This window comes from Notothenia coriiceps, unplaced genomic scaffold (genome assembly GCF_000735185.1).
Source record: "Notothenia coriiceps isolate Sejong01 unplaced genomic scaffold, NC01 NC01_scaffold00028239, whole genome shotgun sequence".
Taxonomy (NCBI): domain Eukaryota; kingdom Metazoa; phylum Chordata; class Actinopteri; order Perciformes; family Nototheniidae; genus Notothenia; species Notothenia coriiceps.
In genome coordinates this window covers 1-1,806 of record NW_011360940.1, presented here as the reverse complement: position 1 = coordinate 1,806, position 1,806 = coordinate 1, and the positions used below count along the sequence as shown (strand labels likewise).

Below are 1,806 nucleotides of genomic sequence, written 5' to 3'. Positions count from 1 at the left end.
AGACAGTGCTTACTTACAACAGCGAGTTCCTCTTTGCTGCATGTCATCCCCTCTCTTTTCTCTCGTTCCTGTCTATCTTCTGCTGAACTATGGAATAAAGGAAAATGCCACAAAAACCCTCTTAGTCTAAAGCTGCACTTTACCTCTAAACCGGTACAGTATATCTCATAAGGCGTAGAAGAAAGCACACTTTATTAACCCCCTAGGGAAAATTCATTCTGTTGATACAGTTGAGATACACACAAACAGGACCTATAGACATTTTGCCCTAAATACACACATGGAGAGGTTTCAGAGCAAAGGACCTGCCATGGTTCTTGCTCAAGGACATGTCGGCAGTTCCCAGGAGGCGAACTGGCCCCTCTCCAGCTACCAGTCAACAGAGCGTCCGGGCCAGCTTGAACTAGCGACCATCTGTTTCCCAAGCCATGCCTCTATGGACTAAGCTACTGCCTACCTTATTAGTACACATTTAATATATAGAATATATTTGTAAATAGGAATATAACAATATATGATCATCTTATTGTTTGGTGTAGAAATCTGTTCATCACAAGTGTTATCTGTGGTTGTGTGTTTGAATTCACTGACTTCTAGTTCTTCCTTTGTCTCGATACAGGACTCTCCACTGCGCAGTAGTTCCAGTCCTCCCAACAGTACAGGCAGCACAGCGGACAGTGATGGCTGGACCCCGGGACCCCCAACCTCCTGCCCCCAGCGCCCTCCCAAGGCCCCCCAGGACAGGAGCAGGAAACGTCCACAGCCAGGAGCCACACTGTCCGGTCACACCAAGAAAGACGTGAGTTAAATGAATCCAAGTCAAAGCCTTATATGTTCGCCTTCCTTCCTTTAAACATGCGTTCCCTTTTTATTTCTCTCCTCTAGCACACAATCCCAACCCTGCACCCAGATGACCGCAGAAAAGCTGAAAAGCTGAAGAAGAAGAAAAGGCGAAAGGAGAGGGAACATGGGTCTGGGGAGGAGAGCAGGGTCCAGCAAGCCCACCCGACGTTTCCAGGGCTGCAGTACCCCGACTCCTTTGGTGGCCGAACGATCAAAGAGGAGCCTGAGGATGATTTCAGCATCCCCCTCACCCCCCAGCGCCTGCCTAGCTCGGCCCCCTGCAAGGAGGAGCCCAACGACGAGCGTCAAGACTGGGGTCACGAAGACCTCGAAGAGGGGATGGTTAAGGTACAAAAGGTGGAGGGCCTTGCAGGAAAGAGGAAGGTCTTCCGCCAGGGGAAACAGGTGGTGTTCAGAGATGAAGACGGATCAGGAGAGGACGAGGACATCATGGTGGACTCGGGTAGGTTTTATTTTGGTTTTTATATTGCCAAATATTCACATCATAACTTATGCAGTTTTATATCAAGGTAACAGTATTCATTATGATAGTGTAGTTGCTGTAAAATTGAAAATTTGTTTTAAAACAACCATACTGTATTTAATTAAACAAACAATTATTTGTTTGTAACTTCATTATAAACAAAGCAACTCCCTTACTTGAGACGATACTTGAGATAATTTCCAAATGTTAAAGGGGACCTATCGTACCCATATCTCTAAAAACGGGGCTACAACTGGGCTGATCCAGATTTGCGTCCGATATGACGTAATATCGGAAATGTGGGCTGGCTTTACACCCACGGCCCTATCAGAAACGTTGCTATCAGAAACAATGCCCGACTGTATTGGACGTAATATGGTCGGTGTTTACATTAGCATCGCTGACACTCAGAGCTAACCTGTACTGGAGAGCATGTGTGTGAAGACAGTAGCTGCCGGGTCCCACATGAGCTCAGACCC

General features: G+C 46.9%; 1 protein-coding gene across 1 annotated transcript; it reads left to right on the top strand.

Moving 5' to 3' along the window:
* The first annotated feature begins 310 nt into the window (after positions 1-310).
* On the top strand, positions 311-1,411 carry LOC104958079 (PHD finger protein 13-like). Its single transcript, XM_010785789.1, has 3 exons — positions 311-386; positions 540-799; positions 886-1,411. Exons 1-3 carry the CDS (start codon positions 311-313, stop codon positions 1,375-1,377), a joined length of 828 nt encoding a protein of 275 aa, XP_010784091.1. The 3' UTR covers positions 1,378-1,411.
* The last annotated feature ends 395 nt before the right edge of the window (positions 1,412-1,806 follow it).